The sequence below is a fragment of the Brachyhypopomus gauderio genome, chromosome 5, assembly GCF_052324685.1.
Source record: "Brachyhypopomus gauderio isolate BG-103 chromosome 5, BGAUD_0.2, whole genome shotgun sequence".
Classification (NCBI taxonomy): domain Eukaryota; kingdom Metazoa; phylum Chordata; class Actinopteri; order Gymnotiformes; family Hypopomidae; genus Brachyhypopomus; species Brachyhypopomus gauderio.
In genome coordinates, this window is record NC_135215.1 from 9,744,716 (window position 1) to 9,771,256 (window position 26,541).

At 46.0% G+C, this 26,541-nt stretch overlaps 2 protein-coding genes across 12 annotated transcripts; one reads left to right on the forward strand and one right to left on the reverse strand.

Annotated features, from left to right (window-relative positions):
- Window positions 1-2,518: 2,518 nt before the first annotated feature.
- rab3ip (RAB3A interacting protein (rabin3)) lies at window positions 2,519-18,748 on the reverse strand. 6 transcript variants are annotated; one of them, XM_077005499.1, is made up of 13 exons: window positions 18,516-18,748; window positions 13,118-13,218; window positions 12,521-12,787; window positions 12,196-12,400; window positions 9,549-9,644; window positions 8,675-8,752; window positions 8,041-8,244; window positions 7,276-7,404; window positions 5,991-6,103; window positions 4,640-4,663; window positions 4,251-4,350; window positions 3,560-3,629; window positions 2,519-3,178 (listed from the first exon to the last, which is right to left on the reverse strand). In XM_077005499.1, exons 3-13 carry the CDS (start codon window positions 12,760-12,762, stop codon window positions 3,096-3,098), a joined length of 1,344 nt encoding a protein of 447 aa, XP_076861614.1. In that variant the 5' UTR covers window positions 12,763-12,787; window positions 13,118-13,218; window positions 18,516-18,748; the 3' UTR covers window positions 2,519-3,095. The 6 variants fall into 6 exon arrangements, with proteins under 6 accessions (XP_076861614.1, XP_076861613.1, XP_076861616.1 ...); XM_077005498.1 differs by lacking the exon at window positions 18,516-18,748 and adding an exon at window positions 18,313-18,505; XM_077005501.1 differs by lacking the exon at window positions 18,516-18,748 and adding an exon at window positions 17,624-18,028.
- A 59-nt stretch (window positions 18,749-18,807) lies between these two features.
- On the forward strand, window positions 18,808-26,332 carry LOC143514390 (bestrophin-3-like). 6 transcript variants are annotated; one of them, XM_077005494.1, is made up of 11 exons: window positions 18,808-18,937; window positions 19,769-19,864; window positions 20,086-20,123; window positions 20,220-20,314; window positions 21,579-21,812; window positions 22,622-22,776; window positions 23,419-23,496; window positions 23,612-23,764; window positions 24,185-24,265; window positions 24,630-24,781; window positions 25,170-26,331. In XM_077005494.1, exons 5-11 carry the CDS (start codon window positions 21,623-21,625, stop codon window positions 25,870-25,872), a joined length of 1,512 nt encoding a protein of 503 aa, XP_076861609.1. In that variant the 5' UTR covers window positions 18,808-18,937; window positions 19,769-19,864; window positions 20,086-20,123; window positions 20,220-20,314; window positions 21,579-21,622; the 3' UTR covers window positions 25,873-26,331. The 6 variants fall into 6 exon arrangements, with proteins under 6 accessions (XP_076861609.1, XP_076861611.1, XP_076861607.1 ...); XM_077005496.1 differs by lacking the exon at window positions 20,086-20,123; XM_077005495.1 differs by lacking the exon at window positions 18,808-18,937 and having other exon boundaries at window positions 19,726-19,864.
- The last annotated feature ends 209 nt before the right edge of the window (window positions 26,333-26,541 follow it).

Here is a 26,541-nt window from a genome sequence, read left to right on the forward strand (position 1 = left end):
TATATATCAGCTACCATACCACCCCCCCCCCCCCCCCCCCACCCGACCCGAAAAAAAAATTGTTTCATCTCCTAATTAACTGCAATAAAGAAAAAAGATTGAGACGACAGTACAGCTTCTTAAGCAAAATAAGGATCCAACAAAATAAGGTTCACAGCTCCGTGTTCCTCGGAAGCGGAATATGTAAACAACGCGCATGAGGGCATCAAAGGGCTGAATTGAAACTAGCTAGCGGTGGTACGCTAACGACAGCTAGCGTCGCCACAGGGGGCGGAAATTATCATAGTTAAGTCCGCCCACTAAGAAGGAAGATATGATTGGTCAATTTTGCTGTCATTTGAAACTGGTATTGCGCTGAATTATAACTGCCAGGCCCTCTGTAAACGAACAGCGGGCCATTGATCTATATTACTATAATATAGATCATTATATTATTACTATATTATATTATATAACTATAATATAGATCAATACAGCGGGCATCACAGTCCTGATAGGGGGAGACACAGGCTCACAGGCTTCCACTTAACCCCTCACCTTCCAACACAGACTGAATAGACACGGGTGAATAATTTATTTGATTATAAATTAAGACGATTGTCAAACTGTAAGTAGATAAAATAAAATTTGATAAATTGTATATATTTATGTTTTAAGAATATTTTTAGGCCCTCTGAGAGGGCGTAGAGGGCCCTGACGTTTCCCCACTGATATATATATAAAGTTAAAATCGTTAAAATGGCGCTCTTCCTGACTTTCAGATTTAGCCTTAAGCCGGGCGTACACTGTACGATATTTTAAATCGTGTACTCAGCTCCAGCTCAAACTGTACGACTAAATCGCAGGGAGATTCGGCTCGTGGAGCTGCTTCAACAGTGCGATACTCTCACGAGGAGCGATTTGAAGTTCAAACATGTTTGATATTCTTGCGACGCTGCGATTTCTGATCGGGAGTTGGTCGTGAGGTGTGAATCGCTCCTCGTTCACCCGTGTAAACTATACGATGCACGACACGCGATTGAGCCGAAACTCAGCCCGATCACAAAAATAGTCGCACGAGTGAAAAATCGGCTGAAAATGGGCCAAAAATCGCACAGTGTACGCCCAGCTTGTATGTATGAACTAGATACTGCCACTTTGAGCCCAGGGTCACAACGCGCGTGGCCCGAGCGATAAACCTCCCTCAGCTGCTTTTGTAGCGGAAAACCCCCATTTCCACCTACTCCGAGTTAACAGATCCGGGTTAATTGCTAAACCCGCTGTATGAAAAAAAAAATGCTTTTTATGATGTGGAGATTTACTGTCATCATGACTATAAGCAACGAGAAAAATTTCCACACACAACTTTATTATTTATAGCCATAGATATAGACTGGGGCAACAAAGTTTGATTACACAGGTGTGGAAACCTAAATCCCAAACCTTAACCCAACTCTAAATCCATATCATTAGACTAGTTGAGTGCTTAATATTCCCTCGTGGAGAATGCATTGTACCTCATGAGGCAGTAAAATATTGATATGTGATCTAGGCCTTAACGGTAGTTCTGTTTGTAGGTAAGCATTTTACCAAGTGTAGTACATTATACGACACTTCCAAAAAAGAAAACCCAGTTATTATTCCAAATTCCAAGTTGTTTGTATCTATAATCACTGGCAGATATCAATTATAGATCTACTCCAACCATAAATACACACTTAACACTAGAACCCCGAAGGCCGCGAAGGACAGCAATTACCTTAAACCGATTTACAACTTCTCCAGACTTTGAATCTCACTTAATGGGGCTTAAAAATGAGAACAGAGACCATTACCCTATTCATGAGACAAGTGTGGTGTATGAGAAACAAAGATCACATTAAAACACTTAAGCACAAACCTACATATTGAGGCCTGCCCTAGAGCAATGTATGGAAGAACACTGAAGCTACTCCTACCTTTCCTCAAGATGGAGCTGGCAGTTTCTGCTGAAGGTTAAACTCTCCAAACGCAGCTTGTCATTCAAGTACAATCCATCTGGATTACTAACCCTGCCATGTCTTCACAGTCACCATGTCTTCTGTTCAACCACGAAAGGCTTTCTAGACCGAGCTGGCGTAGGTTCTTCTGATGCAAATGGTGGCTATTGAGCTTCCTGGATCCAACATGTACTTTGTTCTCTGCTCTCAGAGGCAAAATCTCCAGCCACATGACGTGAGCAGGCGTGTACCTGGGAGCAGACACAGGGCGACGGCCTCGTTCAGGCTGTAAATGAAGCGTGCTTTATGGACCCAGCTCCACTTTGAGGAACAGGAGAAGCTACTCGTGTTAAATAAACAAACCAGTGCCAGCTCAGTCAGAACCTGTCCCTGTACCGGACCAGCAGGCCTGGTAATGGGGTTCTGAAAGAATCACCCCGACATGGCATCAAGCCATAATTGACATTTCAGACACATTTCCCCTTAAAACGAAACCTCTCAATGCTCAATATTGAACAGCAACCATGTTTTATATGAACACAAAGACTGGCGCATCACTGTTACAGAGGTATACAATTTTATTCAGTGTTCCAGAAAGGCACTAAAATCAACATGAAGAAAGCTTGATCGGGGACAAACGCACTGAAAGAAAACAAAACAAACCTAAACCAAAACATCTGATGACAACACACAGCACATTCCACACAAACACACATCACAGCATCGCACTGCTAGCTACACGTAGCATTAGCTCCCAGTTCAAGAGCACTGGTGCAGTCTACAATGTTCCTGGGTAAATGTACAGATTTCAAAATCTTCATCTGTGTAAATCCCAAACCACTACAGCCATTTTCTTTTTTCCTTAATTCTGCAACTGTTACACATAATGAAATCAAGTGAACATGAGCAGAGTATGTTTATTATAGGACAGGGGCCACATATACCATTAGCAGATCTCTCTCTCACACACACACACACACACACACACACACACACACACACACACAGGTGCACCCACGTGGGACGTGTGCTGAAATGCTACACAGTGGGGGGGTTGGGGCAGGGGAAGTAGAAGCCGCACCCTGCTGCGAGATGTGGGAAGTTCTGGTGGCATCAGCGCCCCCTGGTGGCGGTGGCTCACAACTCGTCTCTGTAGTAGCCCAGCTTGGCTGAAGACATCTCCTTCCGTAGCTGCATCACCTCCCAGAACATCTGCTCAGCTGTGTAGAAGAAGAAGAAAAAAATAAATAAATAAAAAAAAACACCCGACATATGCTCATGAGACAGTGCCCAACGCCAGGGCAACCGTTACTGGGTTATGGCTGCTGCAGCTCCTCCCACAGCGCAGGATGGCCACTTACAGCTGGGGGTTGGGGCTCTTTTCGATGATCGTCACGGAGATGTACTATAAATGTCTGCACACCAATCTATGTTGGTATTTGGCTTTTACTGTTTCTTAGAACATTCTTATTATGCTAAATGTAAACATCAGCGAGCAGTGAGTGGATTCCCACCTACAAGACACTGTAGTTAGCTCCGAGTCTACCAGCCTTAAGGAGAGCGTGTGTGTGTGTGTGTGTGTGTGTGTGATCTGCACTTACCATCCTGTTGCTTGACCAGTCCTTGATGGATATAGCGAATGTATGTGAAGAAGTTACAGACAGATGTGATCTACGAGACAGAGAAGCAAAGCGGACTCACTCACTCCAATAGCACAAAACCCAAACCAGAACCCAAACCAGGTGTGATTACTGACTTCATTCACCTCTTCACTACTTCTCTTGCAAGGGCTCGGAGAACACACCTGAGACCACAGGCTCAACACTACAAATCACTGATCCCTAATCATTAGTTTGGAGTTAAATGTGTTGAAGTTTTGAGGATCAGTGAGTCTGTAGTTTGGATATCACAGAGGTGTGGGTTTGGGAATCAGAGAGTTGTAGCTTGGAGAGTCACTTTGGCTTCCTACCAGGTACCGATCTGACAGCCACAGACCTGGAGATTTCCCACACTCACACAAAGTCTTATAACATCTACTGACATAATGAGGTAAAAGAAAAACCTTTTGCTATGTTCTGCTATGTTCACTAAAACATCACGTGGGGATATATACCTATAAACCTTCTCAACATTCCACTTCTGGAAACTAAGAGAAGAATTCATATACAAACTCAACAAGTTAAGATGAAGTATTTCTACTGCTTAACAGTGACTGGGTGTGCAACCACAGAGCTGACAGCTAGCCAGTGTGAGCTACACGGCGTGTAGTGACAGTGTGAGCAACATACTCACCCGATACCGGCAGAACGGAGAGACGTAGTAGTAGCTGCTACAGTCACCCAACTTGATTCTGTGCTTGCAGGTTTTAGTCTGACCACTGAGGGCGCACTTCCTGCGGAGGGCAGAGGACACGGGGCTTCAAATTCAAATCTAAAATTAGCTCAAAAACGGTCCTAGAATGTAAACATAATTCAGAAACTATTTATTGAGAACATACAAGCTAATCATAACTGCCTCTCCAAAAATTACTCTAAATGTGGAATACAGGACTGAAGGAACAATTCTAGAAAGATGTCCATGAGGAATGTTCCACGAGGGACAGGATGGATGGGGATGTAGGGGAGAGAGGGGCAGACGTAGGGAGAGACGGGGGTGGGGGACAGAGAGCAATGTTCACTTACGTGTCTATTTCAGACCTCCTGTCACTAGATGGCACCCATTTGAATGTGAAAAACAACAGAAGAAAAAAATGAATAAAGAAACAGAAAGAGATGGAAAACTGAAGAGTGGCAGGCCAGATCGAGTGTGCACACAACAGATGAACTGGATCAAGTGTTCACACAACAGCAGATGAAATGGATCAGATGTTCACACAACAGCAGATGAAATGGATCAGATGTTCACACAACAGCAGATGAAATGGATCAGATGTTCACACAACAGCAGATGAAATGGATCAGATGTTCACACAACAGCAGATGAAATGGATCAGATGTTCACACAACAGCACATGAACTGGATCAAATGTGCACACAACAGCACATGAACTGGATCAAATGTGCACACAACAGCAGATGAACTGGATCAAATGTCCACACAAATGCAGACAATCAAAGCCAGTAAGTCTCATAAGTCTTCATCCACTCAGCATCATGAAGTCAACAGCCAGTTTTAGAATAAGTGGATCAATATGTGAAATTATTCCCCAGACTTCTGACCTCTGACCTCATTAATTAAGATCTGTTTAGTGAGCACAATACAGTGAACTCCATATTCAAACTTCAGCGTTCAAGGTTACACGCGCACATGCACACGCGCACACACACTCTGGCCTGCCAGGCTGCACAGGCAGGTACGGCTGACTCGTAACAGAAACAGCATATGCTGGCGAGGACTCAGTTTATTTCATCTCAGCAATTTTAACCAGTCAAAAAACAAACACACAAACAAAATGCTTTTGGGTCTATGGAATTTTTAATTCATCCTCAAGATTAAGAGTGGAGTTCTGTTCTGTGTGGGAAACGGCAGCACCACCTGCACAACTACCGTGTCACAGCTTCAGTTCTCAAGGCCTTAGCACAGGCTAACGTGCACTACTGCATATAGCCTGTGGGGGGCAGAATTACTGCACAGCAATATCACTAATCACAGTGTTTGCTCACGTCAGCACTCAGTGCTAAAAAAAAGGTCTATTCACACTGACATCTGAGCCACAGTGTGTGAAACCATAGCAACTGTAGTAGAGATAGAGATAGCAGAGGGAAAGCCCTCAAGACCTGCATCTGAGTGATCAGATCAGCAGTGCTCAGCTAACACACCAAGTCTAGGCCACACCCACCCAGCCTAGGCCACATCATTCCAGTCACACCCACTTGGTCTATGCCACACCCACCCAGCAGTGATCAAATCACTCAAGATGCATGTTAATAACAGGTGTAAACAGACCTTGGTCACATCAGGTCTCCAGAAGATGATTTCTCCTGCTCCTAAAGCCTTCACCAGTGGGTAGGTGCTGTGAGGTGTTGTACTCACTTGGGTCCGCCACACTCCAGGGCGGACGCCTTCACCACGGGTAGCGGCTGGAAACCCACGGGCTCCACGCTGAGCGTGTTCCGCTCCACTGCCTCCAGGATGGCCGAGCCCAGCTACAAAGACAGACATGGCAGTGAGACAGACACAGCGATACGGACGGAGTGAGACAGATGGTGTGAGAGACATCTCTGAGCACCATGGCTAGTAGTTCCATTCCTAACCCATAGGGTTCGTTATGACGTTGGTCCACCCTTTGCAGCTAGAACAACTTCTGGGAAGGCTGTCCACAAGGTTTAGGAGTGTTTTGACCATTCTTCCAAAAGCTAATTTGTGAGGTCACATACTGAGGTTGGACGAGAAGGCCTGGCTCTCTATACACCTGTATACACACCTGATTCCACCTGGGTGAGCGAATACTTTTGGCAATATAATGTATTTGTCTACACACAGGGCCAGTAGACACATAAGATTCACAGGGCACGGGACTCTACAACAGGAGGGTACTCTGCAAATATAGGGTATAGTAGGGTAAATTACATCTGACTTCAGTGTGTTAAGAGGTGCCAGAAGTGGTGGATTCTAAAATATAATTCAGTATAAAAGATTACAGCACCACCATCTCCACCTCCATCACCAACACCACCACTTCCTTTCTGCAGTCAAACCACGACTCCCTGCCATATTTCACCAAAAACATCACGTTAGCATTGCTCACGGAAACTGGTTAATTATTTTCTCTTTAGAACCAAACTGTCTCAAACTAAGAAAGCCACCCGGTCTTAAGAAGCTGCAGTGATGTCCAAACAGGCAGTGTTTGTTTAGGTTGCAGTGTTAATCACAAAGACCAAGGCCTCTGAGGCATAGTACTGTCAAATGAAACAAATAATTACACATTTACATTTACAGCATTTAGCAGACGCTCTTATCCAGAGCAACTTACAAAGTGCTTTGCATCTGATCACAGAGTTCATCCTCGGTAATAGGTAATAAAACATTTAGAGAAGACCTGCCTGAACTCACAGATCACGATTTTCTATAAAGTAATAATCTAGCAGTGAAGTACAGTAATCTAGGGTTAATCTCAAGAGTGACATTTGCTGTGGACAAATCTGGTGTGTATAAAGATAATCTACATTTATGAGCTGGTAAAGATGTGAAAGTGCAGCAGCAACCACAAGGGGGCAGCATATCAGTACAACACTGCACGTAGCTCTTTTTGACAGAATGCCTCAAGTCACAGACAAGCACAGCAGATCTATTGATAGTTTGGTGATCACACACACACCTCGCTCTTGCAGAAGGTGAGGCATGGGTAAATGTCCTCTCTGTAGATCCGGTCCAGGAAAGAGCAGCTCCTCTCCAAAGTGGGGTCCTCCTTCCATGCCTTAAACTCACTGAAGAGAAGAGAGTCCACCTACACACACACACACACACACACACACACACACACACACACACACACACACACACACACACACACACACACACACACACACACACACACACACACACACACACACACACACACACACACGAATAAGAGGAAGATAAATCAAAACAAAGCTGCAGTTGTAGGATTTCCTTATTTGACACACAGGCACAATTCCACTGTCCACTGAGGGTGGACTCACAGCAGCAGAACTGGGGCCACCCGAACACTTCGGGGTCGGGGTCGGGGTCAGGATCGGGGTCAGGATCGGGGTCAGGATCGGGTTCGGGGTCAGGATCGGGGTCGGGCTCTTGTAAAGCAGCCTTTTGGAGTTCAAATCAAATCAAATCAAATTTATATAGCGCTTTTTACAACAGTTATCACAAAGCAGCTTTACAAGTGTCCGAGTCCAAGCCCACACTGAGCAAGCCAAAGGGTTCATGGGCTTCTTCAGTCTGGCCTTCTGCTTCATTAAATGGCCTGTCCTGTGTGTCCCCGTTCCCTGTGCTGTGTCTCGTGTGTCCCCGCTCGCCGTCCTGTGTGTCCCCGCTCCCCGTCCTGTGTCCCGTGTGTCCCCGCTCCCCGTCCCGTGTCCTGTAATGTAGTGTTGCAGTGCCATGCCTCTCTGCAGTCGTGTCCCAGGGCGTGCGGGGCGTTGAGGTCCTGATGGCTGCTCAGCATGGCACTGCTGGTGCTCTTGTTGCGTGTGTGGCCCTTCTTGAACGGGACCTTGGAGCCCAACGGCAGGTCCTTACACGGTGAGGTGGGTGACGTGGACAACACCAGCGTCTTCAGGGCTGCGACCTCAGCCTGCAACACATCGATCTGCAGGAGATGGGAGAGGAAGAGGATGAAGTTTGTGTTTGTCAGTGTAACAGCACCAACAAAACCCTCACTACTGGTTTGTCCATTGGCAGTGGCTAATTCTTTGCAACAGTTTAAGATTTGTAGACATGCATTTTTAATACCGAACTCTGTGATCTATCGTTGATGTAAGAACAGTCTTTGCTGTTGGTGAGCTGACTATATCGTGAAGCAGTCTACCATCTTCACTATGACTGGCAGGGCCTAGATCAACACGGGCTAGATCATGGCATTGCACTTCAACAAAACTCAGATATGTTCAGGAAACCCTGCGAAAGAAACCTGAATGTCAACCTCCTGTAACATAAGAAAACACATTGTTGTGCAGCTACAAGACAGAAGCCGTCCGTGCGAGCAGGGACGGGTTCAGGCTTCCCGGGCGGGTCCTCACCTTCCCGAGGGCCTCCTGCAGCTGCTTCTCGGCTGTGGCCTGCTTCACGTTCGCCTCACGCACCATCTTGTGGGCCTCCTGTAGGTACAGCGCCCCGTCAGCCTCAGATCAAAGCAGTCACTCCACCCAGAGCCCCTTCCCTGATCTCCACACCTCCCCACAACAGGACACCCCCTACGCAAGCAAAGCCGGCCTCGGAGCACTGGACAGCAGGAGCGTTAGAAAGGCGAGAATCAACAGCGGCTGGACGCAGAACGGGGAGCAGGAGAATGAGGGGGAGCATGAGGTTAGGCAGAGGGTCATCAAGACGTCTACCATGAAAAAGGCACACAGAATAACTCAGAGACAGAGCCAGTCAGAGAGCCTTTCAGCACATCCAGTAAGCCCACTAGCGTCTTCACGCAGGGACTCGGGGACGCAGGGGTTTACGCCTCTCATTCCCATCACACTCTTAATTTGATTTATTAAACCACTGAGATGAGTCACTCAATGACGTTTCTTATTCTGGTCCAACTGCCAGTCATCTTCATGACACAGTGAGGTGAAGACACACCACATACGTCTGTTTCTTTGGCTACAATCTAAACACTCCCACATCATCATGGCAGATGGGAAGAAATTAGATTAGCATCAATTAATAACTCTAGTTCCATACTTATGATGGAAAAATGGTTTAAGAAAAAACAAAAAGCCCTCTGCTCTGTGGCAGGTAACTGGGTGTAGGTGTGCTGTGCTTTAAAGAGGCTCTGTGTCTGGGATTATGGAAGGAAGTTGTGCAAATGCCCAGTAAAGACACTAAAAGCAGACCTGTGTTGTTGTTTTGTCTTTCTGCACAAATTGGCAGGAGTGGAAGACCAAACAAGCCAGAACCAACCTCAAACAGGCTGGCAGTGAGATCCTCCAGCTCCTGACCCAGCTGCTCTCTGACCTTAGACAGCCTCTCACACTCCTCGTCTTTTAATTTTAGTTCCTTCAGGCAACATACGATAAGATGAACAAAAAGGAAAGAAAAAAATGAATGAATGAACAGAAACAATGTCAGGAAATAAAGAGAAAAAAAAACAACACAAATGAAAAGTTGAAGCATGCGAACGATCTGCCTCCTGCAGAAGTTCAGCAGAGCAAGGGAACCTTGCTAGAAATGAGAATGTGTGTGTGTCTTCTAAACAAACGTAAACGTGAAGACATCAAACAAACGCTTTGGTCAGTGAGACTTCACTACGCACCATGTACTCCATCTCTCCAGCACTGCTTACCTTCCACTCCATTTATAATTAAAAGTATTCATTACAATATGCACACACACACACACACACACACACACACACACACACACACACACACACACACACACACACACACACACACACACACACACACACACACACACACACACACACACACACACACACACACGTGTAAGTTCCTGCCATCTGGCAAAGCTGTGTCGTTAGCGTGAACTAGCGGGAGGCTGGAGTAGGTGGTAAACCTAGCCTTCTCTGTACAGACCTCTCTCTGTGCAGACTGAGCAGACCTCTCTCTGAGCAGACCGAGTAGACCTCTCTCTGAGCAGACTGAGTAGACCTCTCTGAGCAGACCTCTCTCTGAGCAGACTGAGCAGACCTCTCTCTGAGCAGACTGAGCAGACCTCTCTCTGAGCAGACTGAGTAGACCTCTCTCTGAGTAGACTGAGTAGACCTCTCTCTGAGTAGACCTCTCTGAGCAGACTGAGTAGACCTCTCTCTGAGCAGACCTCTCTCTGAGCAGACCTCTCTCTGAGCAGACTGAGCAGACCTCTCTCTGAGCAGACTGAGCAGACCTCTCTCTGAGTAGACCTCTCTCTGAGCAGACTGAGTAGACCTCTCTCTGAGCAGACTGAGTAGACCTCTCTCTGAGCAGACTGAGTAGACCTCTCTCTGAGCAGACCGAGTAGACCTCTCTCTGAGCAGACTGAGTAGACCTCTCTCTGAGCAGACTGAGTAGACCTCTCTCTGAGCAGACATCTCAGTGCTGGACTCACAGCGCCCATCTCCTCATTACACTAATGGGCCCTTGAAACTGGACACTGATGCTCAGACACAGAAGCTGTTTTTTCCTCTGCAAACACTGACCGAGCACAAATGCATGTTGAAAGTAGCATGTACAGCAGCTACACAAGCACAACGTCGCACACGTGTCCTCTCTACAGTAGTACAACAGAAGGTAAGAGCACATTTGAGCATGATATGAAATAAAATCTTAACCTAAACCCAACCAATTAAAAAACTTTCAGATATTTACTTTGTGGTTCAATCTCATTCATCTTAAATTAGGTCTACAATGTAGCAGTCGCCCAATTAACGTTTGCCGATTAATCGATCAATTAAATGCCATTTTAAGATAATTGGCATCCATCTGTGTTTTTTTGTTGGTTTGTTTTTACAGTTTAGTTGATTTTGATCACCTCTGGACATTGAGAAATGTATTTATCTATTAATAAGTGTCCTGCAGACAATAACAAATAAACTCTTCTTCACAGAGAGACTTATTTTATTTATTTTTTTTTTAGAGTTTTATATTTTTCAGACTTTAATCCCTTCAAAATCTGGAAATATGAGATAGTGGGCACATGCTCTTATTCTGTAGCTCCTAAAACATATGCTATTATTCTGTAGCTCCTTACACACATGCCAGTAAAATATAGATAAGTTACCAACATCAAATAAATGTAATCAAAGCTCTGCTAGTTAATGATGGAGTCCACACATTCCCAGCAGTCCCAGGTCTTTCTCCAAAGATCATCGCTCCAAAGACACCATTAGCACTTAGCCCTCATTTCTGTGTACTGTGTGACTGACGCAGATAATATAAGCGTTATTTATATAGCTCTGTTCATGATCTCAAGGACACTACGGCTTTACACACACAAAATAAAAAAAAAAGGTCTTCTTCCTCCATTGAGGGTTTAATAGGCCACATTCTCTGAGGCTTCTGGCCTTTTATTGGAGGAGGGGATCAGGCTGACTGATCAGGTGATCACTTCCCCCCACAGACACTGAGCTCTACCCCAGCAGCTGTACTGTGGAACTGGGTGTGTGTACCTACACAGGGGTGTGTGAGGCCTTTCGCCTCGTTAACACACAGGGCACCAGTACAAACACACACACATGTCTTTGGAAGATCCTGCTGGAGTGGCATCAAGCCAGTTTCTTGCCTGACGATGACGCACTACCAAGCTGCTCAGAGCGCCTCCTTGTGGAGACTCTTCAGATGGCTGACTAAATGTGAGTGAGCCACGGACAAATGGTCAAGCGGGTGTCGAGGATTAGCCATATAGCTCATGTAAAGGTAAAGGGTAAAAGGGTCCCTGCTTGGTCCTGGTTCTGTTGAGTCACTGTTCTTTTACCAACCAGGATGGCGTCACGTACAAGTACTGCAGCGCCAGACTCTTGTGAAGCATGAACATGCTGCAGTCGTCAGCTGCACAGGAACAACCAAGAGGACGAGGGGAGCAGCACAGGAAGAGAGGTCAAAGGTCTTACCTGCTGGGCTTTAGCAAGCTCCTCCTTCAGCCTCTCGTACCCTTTCTCTCTAACTTCCATGACAGATGGACTTCTGAGCCTTGATAGGCTGTCTGTGCTCAGGGCTAAATGATCCTCTGCCTCATCACCCAATGGGGCACCATCCTCAACTGAACCCGCCTCATGAGGGGCAGGACCTGAGCAAGCTGCCTCCAATCCTGGAACACTAGGAAAAAGTGTAGACACACACACACAGAGGTCTGTTGGTGGAATACACAAGCCATGCAGCAAACATGAAGCAGTTTACACCTCGACCTGAGCGTAAACCACGGAGCCCTAGTCTTACCTGCCATTGTGAGGTTGGTCGTTGGCCAGAGGTGGTGGGGCAGGGTACACCGGTTGGGTAGGCAACTGGTCAGCATAGAGAGCGTTGGGCGGGCCGGGGGCAGAGGTCAGGGAGTGTGTGCGGTACAGGGAGCTCGGGGGCACGGCAGGTTTGGGCGGTCTGGGCTCGGCGATGCCGTGCAGGTCTGGAGTGGTGGGGGACGCCAGGTTCACCTCATGGAAGCCTTCGAGGGGTTCGGCCATAACCTCAGACTCATAGTACGCCGATCTGAGCACAAGAGGCAGATGGACTGAGGACAAGTTCACACAGCTGCTGCGAGACAACAGCACAAAGCACTTCACTGAACTAAGCTGCATTCATGTGCAGGAACTCCTGAACCAGGGACAATCAACAGCACCAGTCAGCCAGAACATACCATTCTGATGAACAGGGATAATGAAACAGTAGGAGCATACCATTCTGATGAACAAGGGTAATAAAAGAGTGGGAGCATACCATTCTGATGAATGGATATGCAATCAAACAGTTCAAAGTCATGAAACAGCGGGACTGTACCATTCTGATGAATGGGTGTGAAATCAAAGAGTGGGAGCATACCATTCTGATGAACAGGTGTGTAATGTAGGAGACATGGTTCAGCAACAGAGGGGAAGGAACTGAAGCCCCATCAGCGGCTTTGATGCTCCCGGATTGCACCCCTAGACATGAGAACAAGCAGATCATCAAAAGCAAATGAGCAGACATTACAGCAGTGTTCCCCACACTCCATTCAAGTCATGTCACCAAAAACAGGCCAGCAGACTGAACCAGCTGTCCAGCTGGGTCGGGTTGGCAGCTCAGACCCCACTGAGCCTCACATTCACCACAACGCCATGACCAAGTTTCCAGTCAAACTTGTGTCTGTACTTTCAATGCTAAACATTAAAATAAATGCAGGAGTGACTCAGCGCTTCCTGCACACGCGTTCTGAAGACACCGTCACACCCAGCTTCTCATTCCAAAGGTTAAACGGACTAATAGTAAATGACTGCAGCCTTTAAATGGATGCTATGGTAACAGGCAGCTCTTTGGCTGGACGCCAACCCCGCCCTCTAACACTGTCCACAGCTGTCAACAGAGCAGACACGTTACCACCAGATCAACTCACAGTGTCCATGTGTTTGGAAAAATAGCACAGTCTAACCAGTTTCTCTATATAAGAAAAACCAGTTTAGGTAGTACCCAGAGAACAAAAGCATAACCCTAACTGATGAGGGTTTCCCCTTGGGGCTATTTTGAGTGCACACACGAGTGCGTGTCACACACAGAAACTGTGATGTAAACCTGTGAAGACAAACATGCTGAACTGCATAAAATGTGTTATAAAGCCAAAAATGTAAAAACATGTACTAAAGGGACAGCACAGTGTGTGTGTGCGTGTGTGTGTGTGCGTGCGTATAGGTCAGAGGGCACAAGCACATGTGAGTGTGGGACTGCTGCTGCTATCAGGGACACATGCTTCACTGCTACTGCTGCAGAGAGAGGGACAGGCCGAGAGGGACAGGCCGAGAGGGACAGGCCGAGAGGGACAGGTCTGATGAGGAGAGGGGAGGGGAGGAGAGGGGAGGCAGGGCCTGCAGGAGGCCGTGCGTGTGCCCCTCACACAGGGGAGATACTGGACCCTCTGACAGTGTGGAGAGAGTGTGAAAAAAGATGCAGAAATGTAGAATCATCACTGGCCCCCAGCGACATGACTGCACCCACACTAGTACAGCGATCCCCCCTCAGCACAGATCTTACACACACACCGCTCCCATGGAGACACAGATGTCTGCAGGTGATGAACACAATTCTTGTTATGGTTTCCAGGATGGAAACTGTGTTTTGAGGGTGGAGCATTTAAGTTGTCCACCCACCCATTCCTACATACCTAAACAAACCACTCACAGATGAACCTAGTAGCTGTGAATCTCTGTTTTGTCTGAAAGACTCGTGAAGATGTGGGTGTTTGCTTCCACTGACCACTGCTATGATGGGCCTCAGCATAAAGTGGGTGAAAGCTGTAAAGATTTCAGTTTTCATCATTTAAAATCAGTATGCAGCAAAACAAAACAATCTGAATTTAACAGAGTTCAAATATCTAATACCACAATGACACAAAAGCCACAGTAATGGACAATAAACAGTCCATTAAAAGCAGGCTGTAGCACTGAGGTGAACATATAAAAGATATAAAGTCTAAAAGATAAACGCAGTTTAATATACTATAATGGCCCAATGACAAAAGAACAGACACAGTTCACTGCTGGCTGAAGGGAAACGTCAACCAAGCACCAAAGAGTGTAAGAAAATTAGAAAACTGTTTAGTAGAAAAATGTTTAGTAACCGTTGTTTGGGCTGAAGAGCTCACTGCACCTTCACAGAACAATGCTGCAATCGAGACCAGGTGGCAGGTGAGTAGGTCCTTAAACCCCAGAGTGAATTATTGATCCATTTAAGGGGATCCTTTCCACGCACCAGTTCAAGGCTAGAACTCACTGGGAGAAACAGAAAATACGATGCGTTGCGAAACAAAGCCTGATTTTTTCCTGATAAAGAAGCAAAATGTTTCTTAGAAAGTGAGTGAGTGTTTCAGCCATGTTGTGAGGGCTATTCCGGAAGTGTGAGCACAGTGGCCCACACTGCCCTGGGGTCCCTGAGGACCATAGAAACATGCTCGCGTTCCAAGGTGGGCCTGGCCATGAAAATCCTCATCTGCTACTGCCAATGAATAATGTTGTTATCAGCACCACGATCAGGCAGCACAAGTGTAACTCTATATATACACACACACACACACACACACACACACACACAAACTCTAGAATTGACACAGCTGTAACAGAGACTAGAGACATAGAGTTCCCTCTCTTTCATTATATATTATATATATATATATATATATATATATATATATATACACACACACACACACACACACACACACACACACACACACACATACATACATACACACTCTCTTGTCCTCAGAGATCTGGTCTGGCAGCTTGAAGGTCCTGTGCAGTATCTTAGCGGTTACCAGGACTACAGTGCTGCTTGAAAGTTTCTGAACCACCTAAAACATGGTTTTTTTTTTTTTTTTTTATGAAACGCACATCCAAATATCAATGTATAAAGCAGACATTCAAAATTAGGGATACACAGAAGATGTGTATATATACATTATCTTTTCAACAAAGGTAATTTCTCCAAAAACTGGAAATTTGCCATGTGCAAAAGTATGTTAACTCTTTTAGTTATTAGTTTGTGGGTCTTCCTTTTGCAAGCATTACTTCAACCAAACATCTTCTGTAACCACAAAGGCTTTTTGTGATGTTTGCCCTTGCAGAACTTTACTAGTTCAGAGAGGTTGGAGGGATATCTGGCATGTCCACCCACTTCAGATCTTGCCACAAAATTTCTGTGGGATGGAGGTCCAGACTATGACTGGGCAAGAATGCAAATCTTTCTCCTAAGCCGTCCTTTGGTAGTTTTGCTAGAATGCTTTGGGTCGTGTTCTTGTTGCATAATCCATTTCCATCCCAGCTTCAACTCTCTGACTGATGGCAGGAGATTCTGGTCAAGAATCTGTTGATAGGCCTGAGAATTGATGGTTCACTGGATAATACCTTCACATTTCCACCACCATGCTTCACTTTTGGAAGCAGGTTCTTCTCTTTATATGCAGAGTTGACTTTCCTACAAACATGGCACCTGTGATTGTGACCAAATAATTCACTTTTGGACTCAGAGAATGGATTTTCAGAAATCCTCTGGTTTGTCCAAGTGATCTAGGACAAAGTTTAATTGCTGGTTGTTTTGTTTAACAACTTCAGAGCATCAGAAAAATGCTCTGTTGTCTTGCTTTGTATTGTACTGATGAATTATATCCTTGCATTGCCAGTTGTTGCTATGGCAGCAACGAATAAAGAAATGAGGATAAGAAAGAACAGTCTCATGATTTTAAAACCTTATGGAATTAATGACATCAATCCTGTAGCTAATGCCATCAATCCTGTAGCTCATGTTTTCAATGTTGTTTCCAACATAAAGTGCCTTGGCTTCAAGACCTATAATTTCAGAAGCATTTTGCTTGCATAGCAGATGACGGACCAGAATGCCCCGTTTCTCTGGAAACCTCTACCTCATTCCTACAGTGACTACCACTGCATCTGCAACTTCAGTAAACTGCAGTTAATCCCTGGAATCTGCATCAATACACAATAAATTGCTAACACAGCATAACACAGCAATTTTCCTCTAATGGCCAGGATACATTATCTTTAGTGGGCAAAGTCTGTTGCTGAGTGTTATCAAACAGTTCCTCATTTCAGCTAAAGAAGAACTTAAACCTTAAGTGAGATCGCACACCCATGGTGTGGAGGACGTGGAGTGAGGAGACCACCCCTCCACCGCTGGCCAATGGTGTAGATGACATGAAGTTAGGGGACCGTCCCCTCCACCGCTGCCCAATGGTGTAGATGACATGAAGTTAGGGGACCGTCCCCTCCACCGCTGACCAATGGTGTAGATGACATGAAGTTAGGGGACCGTCCCCTTCACAGCTGGCCAATGGCATGGAGGATGTGGAGTCACACAATCCCCTGCTGAGTCCACAATCCCCTTCTGGGTGCAGTGGTTGCTGGAACTGGGATCAGCAATTCTTCCCATGAAGGGGGAAGAAACTGGTCACTTTTGTGCTTGAATGAAACACCATAGATCAGAGTCCCCACATGGACAGGATCATCAGAGAAACAGACTCAGAAAGAAACAGACTCAGAGAAAGCAGCACAGAGCTACTATGATACCACACAGTGGGTCACGTACCTGCTCCAAAGCCCTGATGTCACTGGGCAGCTACTCAACACAGGGCAGAAGTAGCTAGTTATTTCTGATACCATTTTGTTTAACTATTTATTGTTGATTTGTACAAATTTTTCTATTCTGACGCTAGTTTAATAACACATGAAATGTCATATTTCACTAAAAGCTAAACGATAAAAAGTAATGATTAATTATATAAGTATCTATATAATTATATAAATACACAGGTTACAGTTAACAGTCCATTGTAGGTGGACTTACCTTTACAACACGGGGTTATTCACGATCAATAACCTGCCAAGGCCACCATAAATATCTCCAGTGTACGAGTATCCTGTCCTTATATGTATGTGACAATTAAAATATGCGCCAATTAACACAGCACAGCAATAAGTGTGACACAAACACACAATACGCGCGTTTACCAAACGAGGCACACAAATGAGCCTGTATGTGTGTGCACACACACAGGCTCAGTCTGGACCAGAAGCTCCTAAACCAACTGCTACGATGAACTATCCATCATTCTGCTAGCCGGTAATCTACGCAGCCAGCCACGTCCACGGGCGGAGGAGGGCGACGCGGCTGCGCCTGTCAAGCCTGCGGTCCGGCCGCCTAACGCGCAACCTGCGACCCAACGGCCGTTAACAGCGATAAAGTACAGCTTACCCGTCTAGTACAAGACAACCATCACAACCCGACTACCACACCTAAAAATAATGAATGAAAAACGCACGAACGGTCGTTGAGAACAGCGCCAACAATGTGCGCAGCCAGCCAGCGCCATGGCTTCGTGCACGGTTCAGTTGCACACACGACGCCGGGGGAGACGCGGCGAGGCTCGCGGCTCAGTCCGGCTGGACGAGCAGAACAGAACCACGCCGGGTTCACCAGACACCTAACCTAGTTAACCGGCGAAAACGATACGCCTTGTTCATCTTTCAGCATACCTTCCAGGCGTTAGGATGTAGCAGCCTCGAATACTCCTTTAAAAATCCCTAAATTGTATCGATGAAAATACAGAAATGTAACCGAATCTGCGCTTTCTTGCGCGCTGTGGTTCAGTCTTCTTTGACTATGGTTAGTAACAGTAACTATGAGGCCGATCGAGCGAGATGCATCCATCCATCCATCCACCACTTCCGCCACGCACCTGCCCGTCTTCAGGGTACGCGCATGGGCGAGAACCGCTCCGCCGTGCACGCGCATTCTCAGGAACCGGTGTTAGTGTTTAGATCATTTTAACACAATCACATCCTTGATAGTAGTACAATTGCGCAGCCAGTAACTGTACCAATCAAACAAATTAAAGAAAACAATTGCAATATGATGAATGAGTCCAATAAACGGATGTTCCTGTGTCCGAAATGACCGGAGAGTTATTGTCCACGCAACAGCGCCCTCGGCTGCGCAGAGCCGTTAGTGAGGTGTGTAATATAAACCGTGGAAACGGGGCGCCACCTCACGTGCGCCCGGCGGTTAGAGGAGCAAGGCGCTATAGGCGAAAGGACGAGACACACAGATCCTCAATATTTAAATGTAGCAGCCGACTGAACTGATATGGTTATGCCTATGGTAACTACTATTAATTCCCGTTCATTTGGTAAATAAGTGTGTATTTGGGAACACTCACTACCTACTACTACTGCTAAGTTCCTTTATTAGAAAGAGCTACTTTCTACTTTTCAAAAATTACGCTGACTTAATCTGGTTACAATCTAGACGTCCTCCTTTGCTATTTTTGTAAGCCACTCGCTTCATTGCTTGTCATGTGAGTATTGCACAAAATTCTGGGGGCCCACCGCAAAAGGCCCAACGCCAGTTTTTATAAAGGTAGGAGAGGATCTTAGCTGCAGGAACATCTAGGTAGGATAACATTTTGATTAGGACTGGATAAATGAATCTACCTAGTTGTTGCCGTGGCAGTTACACAGCGCAAACCTTCAGTCATGTCAGCATTAGTGCGGTGGGTAGTGAGTGTATGTCGCAAAGTGCATAATGTTTCCATCTATGAGCGAGTAATCAGGGAGATAAATTTAGCTTTGGCAGCACGAGCAGTGCATAGTCTATTGCGCGCGTGCTCGTGGAAGCGCATCTTTCAGACTCCAAAGTGTGACAGGGTTCTAAATTTGGTGGCTCCTGTTACAAACAGGGTCACTCGCCTCCAAAATAATATGCTGTACGGGCATTCACGTCGTCCCAAGCGATATTTTTGGTAGAGAATGCGCTACTCAATGCGCCATGGACATTTACACAGAAGTTGAGGGTCCCTTCCCCGCAGTGTAGACGAAGACGGCTGTAGTCTTGACCCGCGCGCACACCAGACACACTATAACGGACGGGCTGTAAAATGACCGTAACGTACTCCAGCAAAGTCGCCAACGCCACCTTCTTTGGTTTCCATAGATTATTACTTCGCTGGAGGGGAAGCATTTACAAACTACTTTACCGGGAGTTTCTGGTTTTCGCTCTGTTGTACACCATTGTCGGCCTCATCTACAGGTAAAAGCCTACTGACCCATTTAATTACATTTACCCCAAAGCACACATGCGCCACCTTTTCACACACGTTTAATTTACATGTTGGGTTGAGAAATCAAACGTTCCTCAAGTGGACTTTTTAGTTGATATTTTATTTCACAAGTTAGACTTTGTTGTTTCTCTCTGCATTAGAATTTACTTTATATTTTGATTTGATTATTTGTATAAAACGGACCCATAAGAATCAAGACACATACGAAGAAAAGAAGAAAGTTGTTTAGTAAGTTAGTTTAGTGAGTAGCATGTGTTTTTGTTTATAGTATTCTTATGTTAATTTCGTTGCATGCCTTTAATTGGGATATCGATCCCTGTTTAGATGGGTGCTCACAGATCCTCAGAAGCGTCTCTTTGAGAAGTTGTCCCTATACTGTGACAAATATGCTGAACAGATTCCTGTCACCTTTGTACTGGGTAAGGGCATATATGTCATTTTGCTCACAATCGTGTCCTGTTATGGGAGATTTCTGATATCTGCCTGTTACTGTAGTTGTGCCACGGAAACACTCTATGGTGGACACAGTTCATATGAGTTGATGTGCCTGTCCTGCACATATTTACATACATCTATCACAGTAGCGAACCGTCACCATTAAACCTGGGCCCGCTCCCACCCCCCCGAAAAAAAGTGTTTCCTCTCCTAATTCACTGCAATAAAGAAAAAAAAACTGAGACGACAGTACAGCTTTAGACACGCAATAAACAGTAATATCTGTATTAGATAACTTCTTAAGAAAAATAAGGTTCCAACAAAATAAGGTTCACAGCTCCGTGTTCCTCGGAAGCGGAATATGTAAACAACGCGCACGAGGACATCAAAGGAATGAAGCGAAACTAGCTAGCGGTGGTAAGCTAACGACAGCTAGCGTCGCCTCAGCGGGTGGAAATTATCATACAGTTAAGCCCGCCCACTAAGAGGGAAGATATGATTGGTCAATTTTACTGTCATTTGAAACTGGTATTGCTGAATTATAACTGCCAGTCCTGATAGAGGGAGACACAGGCTCATAGGCTTCCACTTAACCCCTCACCTTTAAACACAGATTGAATAGACACGGTTGAATAATTTATTTACTTATATTTTTGTAATTGTTTAGATGTAGATTGTCAAACTGTAAGTAGATAAAATAAAATTGGATAAATTATATTATATATATTTATGTTTTAAGAATATTTTTAGGCCCTCTGAGAGGGCGTAGAGGGCCCTGACGGTTCCCCACTGATCTATCATAACTCTTGGATAATCTGTAAATCCTCATACAAGCGTGCGACTACCCGTGGGTTATCAGGTTGATAGGTACTGATTAGTTTGCAGGGCTCGGTCTCCCCCTGGTGGTGGCAGCCTGGTGCCTAGGGCAGCCTCTTACATTTTCCTTCCTTGGTTTAAAATTCTTTTTTAATCATTTCTCTGTGGAGAACATGGCTTACTATTACTTTAGGGTATAGTACTACTATTGATAATTGTTTCCTTTAGTACAACTTTCTTCCTCTTTCATTGGGAGAGTAGTACTGCCTGTGGTGTTTTGTCAAAACCTCGACGTTCGTGGCATCCCCCTGTGTATTCAGGCCAGACTAATTATCATGTTGTTGCCATCTTCTGTAAGCCTCTGAGGGTTTTCTATGTTTCCTGTTTTGGGACACAGGCCCAGTGCCTTCTGCACACCTCTTTCTCCCACAGGTTTCTATGTGACTCTGGTGGTGAATCACTGGTGGAACAAGTTCATGAACATGCCCTGGCCGGACCGGCTCATGGTTCTCATCTCGAGCTGCGTGCGTGGCCAGGACGAGCAGGGCCGGCTGTTGAGGCGCACGTTAATGCGCTACGTCAACCTCATATCGCTGCTCGTCTTCCGCTCCATCAGCACCGCCGTCTGCAAGCGCTTCCCCACCTTCGACCACGTGGTGGAGGCAGGTGAGCAGCAGCTGTGCGTGGTGACAGCACCTCCGCCCAGAACCTCCGCCCAGAACCTCCCACCAAAGCATATTAGAGTATGACACAAGCCTGGCCTTTGATTTTTCTAATGTATAATTTTTATAATAAACCAGTAACATCCTTTAATTTTCCCTCTCTTTAACATCCCTCTTTTTAGACTAATCTCAGCCAGATAAAATTTGTATTGTATTTGATTGGTGATTCAGTGACTCCCCCAATTAGCTGATTTAATCAATTAGCTCAGAGGCTACTGTAAAGTATAATGCAATACTAATGTCATGAACGCTGTGGCTGTTGAAAAGGCGGAGTCACTAAAGATGACAGACAGGTGAAGGGTCAGTCCTGAGTCATTCAAACACACACGTTCTCTCCCAGCAAACAAAGAGCGACTTTGGCTTTGTGGCATCCCAGGGTTCCCAGCAAAGCCACAACACCACAGAAAAACAGTTGTGTCTTTGTGTGGCTGTTCCATATGTCAGGTTAAATTCAATTGGGATAAGTTAAAGCGCTTTCAGTTTCATCTTTTCGTGTGAAAGGCCCCCTGTTGAAACATGGTCATGCCATGGGGCTGTTTTAGCTCAGTGAGATTCTCTGTTCAGGGTAGGGTGTTGTGTCTGAATTGTGTCTGACTGTCTATAAGTGATCATGTCTCAGTGACTTGCTGTGAAATTGTGTCTGATCGCTACAGAGTGAGAATTATGAATGCTGTTCATCTGTGATGTGTCCGATAACGGTGATAGTAAAGGGTGAGGATATTTTTGCTGAGTCACTGTCTGATACTTCCTCAGGCTTTATGACGCCAGAGGAGAGGAAGGTCTTTGAGAACATCAACTCACCACACTTCAAATCCTGGATTCCAGCTGTGTGGTTCACCAACCTGGCCTACAAGGCAAGGCAGGAGGGCCGTATCCAGGACGACGTGAACCTCCAGGCCATCGTCAGCGTAAGGCTCCTGCTTTAGAGGGTTCACGCTCTCCTTCGCTCACGGTGCAGAGACATCATCTGGTGCACTTTGGTGCACGTCTTCAGTCTTTTGCACTCTTTAAAACTCTAAGTGCTTTGTCATTAGGAGGTAAGGGAACAACACACTAATTACAAATGGGTTTACATGAATTCAGAAGTGCTGCAGTGACACTTTCATACTGTGATAATTTAATCTGAATCAAATTAGATCAAGAAAGTCACCTGTGCTGTTAAAAGACTGCTGTCTCAGAATGGGACTGTCCACTTGCTGACCAGGGATCCCCCTGCCCTAACCTTGTGGAAGGATCAAATCATGGATCAGGTGTCGACGGAAGAGCTTCCGTCTGACGACACAGTGCTGGGAATATCTGGACGAGCAGTATCAGGGGTCTAGCAGGTGTAACCAGGGCGCAGTGACCCAAGTTCATGGCAGGGAGGTTGAGACTGGAGGAATTTGTTGACCCCAGATGATAAGCTAAAGACAGATGATGAGTCATGAACTGCTTGAAGCCGAAGTCGTTTCAGGAGGAGACACCAGCTCTGTAACATTATTCTGGAATATGAGCAGCTGTATTTGTCTGATTGTGTGTCTAATTATGTGTCTAATGTTGTGTGTGTTCAGGAGCTGAACAGGTACAGGACTGGGTGCACCACCTTGTTTTTATACGATTGGGTTGGGATCCCTTTAGTCTACACACAAGTGAGGACTTTTCACCCCCTGCACGCACAACCGCTGTTGTTTTTGCTCTCTCTCTCTCTCTCTCTCTCTCTCTCTCTCTCTCTCTCTCCCTCTCACTCACTCTCTCCATCACTAGGTTGTAACCCTGGCTGTCTACACATTCTTCTCTGCCTGTATCATTGGCCGACAGTTTCTCGACACCACGCAGGGTTACCCGGGTCACGAGGTCGACCTCTACATCCCCATATTCACCCTGCTGCAGTTTTTCTTCTATTCTGGCTGGCTGAAGGTCTGACACTATATATTCAACATTACTGAAAGGATGCGGAGTAAGGAGTGGTTCAGTAGTTTGGTTCAGAAGTTTGGTTAGTAGGTCTGAGTGTCAGGGATATCCTTTACTGGACTCTTGTTTGCTCTGTATCGATCTGAGCCACAAACCTGATCAGGTCACATTATTTCTGCCCAGCCTGATAAATCCTACTGCAGGAACCAGAGGCTGCTGTGGACAGACATACACACCTTTACATCTCCCCTCCCTCACACACACACATGACCCTGCATAAAAATATTGTACCTGCAGATGTAAGACATTAACTGTGCCATCAGCATGTGACATATTAACTGTGCCATCAGCATGGTAAATGTACACACTGATCTCAGCTGCTTTGTTCTCCAAACACCTTCGTTTAAAGCGTCTGTCTGTGTTTAGGTGGCAGAGCAACTCATAAATCCATTTGGGGAAGATGATGACGACTTTGAGTCCAACTGGTGCATCGACAGAAACCTGCAGGTTGGTCTTAATGGGCAGATACATGAATGGACAGCAGTTTGCCCTCAGGTTTATTGATATGTGCCTGGAACACAGGCAGAGGGGCAGTTATTTAGTTATTTAAGTGTGTGCAGTGATTTAAGTGTGGAGTTGGGTTCTGTGACAGAGACTAGATCTGTGTTTGTGTTGGTATGTATCCGGTGGAAAGTTTCTGTTGAGAAGTGGGTGCTGAGCAGACATGTTCCTTCAACATCAGCCCCACAGGCAGGGTGTGTTACCACCAGCCCCACAGGCAGGTCCTGGGTATCTGCTGCCTGAAAAATGCACTATATCTGAATGTTGTAAGTTCAGGCCATGTTTTCAGAGTGTGGCTGCCTTGCTGCAGGTGTCCATGATGGCTGTGGATGACATGCACATGAATCTTCCCCCAATGACGAAGGATATTTACTGGAACGACCCCGACGTCCGGCCCCCCTACACGCTGGCGGCTGCAGATTACTGCATCCCCTCTTTCCTGGGCTCCACTACTGACATGGGGTGAGCTGGAGGCTCTAACACACACACACACACACACACACACACACACACACACACACACACACACACACACACACACACACACACACACACACACACACACACACTCACTCACTCACTCACTCACTCACTCACTCACTCACTCACTCACTCACTCACTCACTCACTCACTCACTCACTCACTCACTCACTCACTCACTCACTCACTCACTCACTCACTCACTCACTCACTCACTCTCTTTCTCTCTCTCTGTCTCTCACACGCACACACTCTCTACTCTCTATACCCACATACACACTCTCTCACACATACACACACATGTATACACACATGCATACACACAAAAATACATACAAACATTTCATTCTATCACCAAATTTCTTTTAGGCTCTCTGAACTCCTGCATGGTGAGGATATCAACATCCAGGAGGCGGGCCAGCCCGACTCGGTTCTGGCCAACATGCGTCGTCTGCTGAGCGTGCAGGAGCCGATGGACGTGCGTGCGCGGCCGTCTTTCAAACGCCACAACAGCGACATCTCCAGCTTCTTCTCCTTCGTCCCCGACCAGCACTCCCACCACAGGCAGGAAACGGGCGTGGCAACCAATGGCCACGCCCCACCCCCTATGCTGAAGTCCCTGTCCACGGTGCAGGAAGTTCCAAGTGTTCACTCTTCTGACTCCGACACACACTCGCCTTCTCATGCAGACCTGCCGACTGTGGTGGTCTGTGAACCCCTTGGCGACCTCAGTGCCAGCCCGGCTCACGAGCCCTCGGTGTCGGTGCCGGTGCCAGACACTGAGCACGAGCAGCAGAGTGCAGGGGAGGCGGGCGGAGCCGACAGCCCGTCAGGTGACTGCAGAAGGCTCCGCGGTAGGTCGCCGTCCCACAGGAGGGGGAGGAGGCAGCTGTCCTTTCAGCTGTCCAGACTCGGCTCCAGGACCTCCGTTAGGAGCCTGCCCAGCCCCAAAGACGCGCTGCAAAAAGGTTTCCTTCCAGGCCCAAGTTCACCAGGCAAAAGTGCCCCCCAGGAAACTCTGCTGTTCTCCTCCTGCAGCACGCCACAAGCACCTGGTCCTGTAGGGCCTTGAGGGGCCGCAACAGGGACGACCCCACCACAAGATCCAACAATGACTGTCTAAGACTGGAACCACACTCCTGTGACTGCTATTGGCATTAAGGTATATCTGAAGTGGGATTTGCCTTAATTGGAGGCCTGTGAAACCTTCCTGGTAAGAGGTCTCGTAGGTACCAGATCTTGTGAGTGGTGTGTGTGTGCTGGCCGGCGTGGCCTAGTGTGCTGAACCTGAGCATGTTGCAGGCTGCCTTTTACAGTTGTCTAAAACAACTTTCCCATATGCACATTTCTATTCAGAAATCTAAACAGGTGACCACTTCAGCACTACAAAGATGAAACCATTTCCCAAAACTACAGTTTCCGTCTCCCTCTATATGATGGATATTTATGTTTGATGAACCAAGTGAATAAATGGGTTCAGTCCTCTGTCTGGAATTCCTTACTGAAATACTGTAACAACTTCAGGACTTTGTCCCATTATTGTCATATAAAGTGGAGAGAAAGATTTAAAATAATTTTTTATATATATATATATATATATATATATATATATATATATATATATATATATATATATATATATATATATTTATATTAATTATATTGATTATATATATATATATATATAATTTTAGTGGTGGGCCGTTAACGCCCATAACGGCCGGCCACTAATAAAATTTAA